The following is a 2,270-nucleotide window of genomic DNA, read 5'->3' on the forward strand; positions in this document are numbered from 1 at the left end:
GGGGCCGCGATCGGCCGAGCCTGCCGCGTCAGCAGGTAAATAAACTGCCCCGGCCCTTTAGGGTACTTACCCTGGCGAGCCGCGTGCCAAACGTTGCCGACCCCTGTTCTAGAGGGACAATATAAACAGCACAAAGCTAGAGGGTTGTGATAAACCTGAATTGGTTCAGCAAAAACATTGTGTAGCCTGATACGTGTGAATTTATGTACTACGCAGTAGCTTGAAAGGGTTCTACCTCTGAATCAGGCACAGTAGAAAAGTTGTCAACAGAATGAGGACCTTCAAGAGCAAATGAGAAACTATACATTACATATTCTCTGACTAATAATGTTATAAACTTTACTAGCAAAACAAACAAGATCACAAACACTGTAATATAGCGAAGGAGATAGCGCCAATACAAAATGGCCAGCACTTGTATTCTCACATTATCCATAGTTAGGAATCCCGGAACTGGTGAGGCAATCAACATATGGTCATCAGGCCAGCACATTCCAACATTTCCTACTGTCCTCAGACTGGGTCTTAGCTTTTATAGTGGGTTATGCTAGCGCGCACCATGTCTCATACATATTAATGATGGTTTCAACCTTCTTTCCTTATACGTACCTTCACACCTCTATACTTAGGGTCCCTACCTTCAATAGGTCAATTAGTCACTTATGTTATATTCGTTAGCATTTACATCAATTTGTTGCCATGGTACGCCTACGGTTAATTCATGTATGTTTGGTCAAATTCAGCATTCTTTTAAACTTTCCCTAAAATTACAAAAGTATACTTCTGAGGCATCTTACTTCACCTGTTGTCAACACGTACCCCCTCTTATTTATTTTAATACTTACCTTGTGACTCAAAGTCAAACTATCGGTTAATTACAACTTACCTAATAACCACCTACATCATTACTGCCATTTTATATCAAATTATCTAGGGCTTGGTTATGCTAAGATAAATGTCATACAGGCCTCAGGCCTGTAGGTCCTTGTGTTACAGCTACAATACCTGTGCATTACTTCTAAATAGCTCTTACAACATGGCTGGCTAGAGTCCTTTCCAGGTCCATACCACACTTCTCAACTGAGTTTGTATCCAGGTAACAGCATGGTTTCACTCAACACAGTTTGTATCTGCACGTGGCACATTTAACCTAGGTTAGTAACTATGGGAGCCAACATTGTTTTGCCCGTTGTAGGCCCAGGCTGGCACATAGTTGTCTTTTTGTAACCATTTTAGCACTTTTCTTTGCTGTGCACAAGGCCCTCTAACCAAGCTTGTGTAGTCTGTTTGGCCCAGTATCCTCCTTAGCGCTGAGTGCATTGTGTCCCGTTTCCTGCTAAAGTCATTGACTGTGCATGCTCCAGGCAGTCCCCACTCGCTGCAGTACTGGGGAGCAGCTGCCCATATTTCCCCAGACTGCCCTGTTACCAACACAGCTTGACAACGTGGTAGATGTGGCTGTGCAAACAGGGAAAGATGCTCTGTGGACACAACCTGCATGTGAGAGAGCTGGTCGGGAAGTGAAAGTTTTGATGATTAAAATTTTCATCAAAAACCTTAAAAACTGAGTCTTCTGGTTTTTGGCAGCCAAAAAAAGTTCCTTTTATGAAAATCTGAAAGTTTCACAAAAAAGAGTTGTTTGTTCAAACCCATTTTTCATTAAAAAAGTAAATGAGACACTTGACCCACTCTAGTTGTAACCAGTTACAGATTTAAGCTTGTGGTTTTAGTGCATATTAGACCTTGAAAGAATGGGATTTTTAAAACAATTGCTATTCAACCAAGAACATTAAGTGCAGAGAGAATGGAACACCTTTCAAGTAGAACAAATTGCTGAAGTGCATTTTTTTTTCTTTAAACAAACTTGAGGGGGGGGGGGGGAAGAGGGAGAGATATAGATTTACAGACTAACCTTGCCCGGTTTGAGCCTCAGGCACTCGCTCACGAATAACTCTACATGCATCATACACTGCAGTGGATGGTTCAAATTGCATCGTCTTCACCACATTGCACTGGCGGACGCAGATCTTCAAGGACAGGGCCACCATGGTGCCAGATCACTTGTGGGAGCCCGCTAAAAATACCTGAAAGAGTAGTAATAGAATGAGCCCTCTGCATTTTGTAATTAATGTTTTCAGACTTCCATTGTTCAATTAATTTAAAAGGAATATTGAAATGAAGTGCATACAAATTAAACACATTCAAATATCAATTCTGTAGAAACTCTCACTAACATATCACAGCTAGGAGATATTCAAAAGAGATATTTT

General features: G+C 41.3%; 1 protein-coding gene across 1 annotated transcript in view; it reads right to left on the reverse strand.

The window, feature by feature from the left end:
• Positions 1 to 2,070, reverse strand: part of TLN2 (talin 2) — a 183,990-nt gene extending 181,920 nt beyond the window's left edge. The window contains exon 1 of the mRNA XM_024199754.3: positions 1,913 to 2,070. Coding sequence (XP_024055522.2) covers positions 1,913 to 2,048 — 136 coding nt within the window. The 5' untranslated portion in view covers positions 2,049 to 2,070. The remainder of the gene's footprint in view (positions 1 to 1,912) is intronic.
• Positions 2,071 to 2,270: the final 200 nt, after the last annotated feature.

The sequence above is a fragment of the Terrapene carolina genome, unplaced genomic scaffold, assembly GCF_002925995.2.
Source record: "Terrapene carolina triunguis isolate 2854851 unplaced genomic scaffold, T_m_triunguis-2.0 Scaffold67, whole genome shotgun sequence".
NCBI lineage: Eukaryota > Metazoa > Chordata > Testudines > Emydidae > Terrapene > Terrapene triunguis.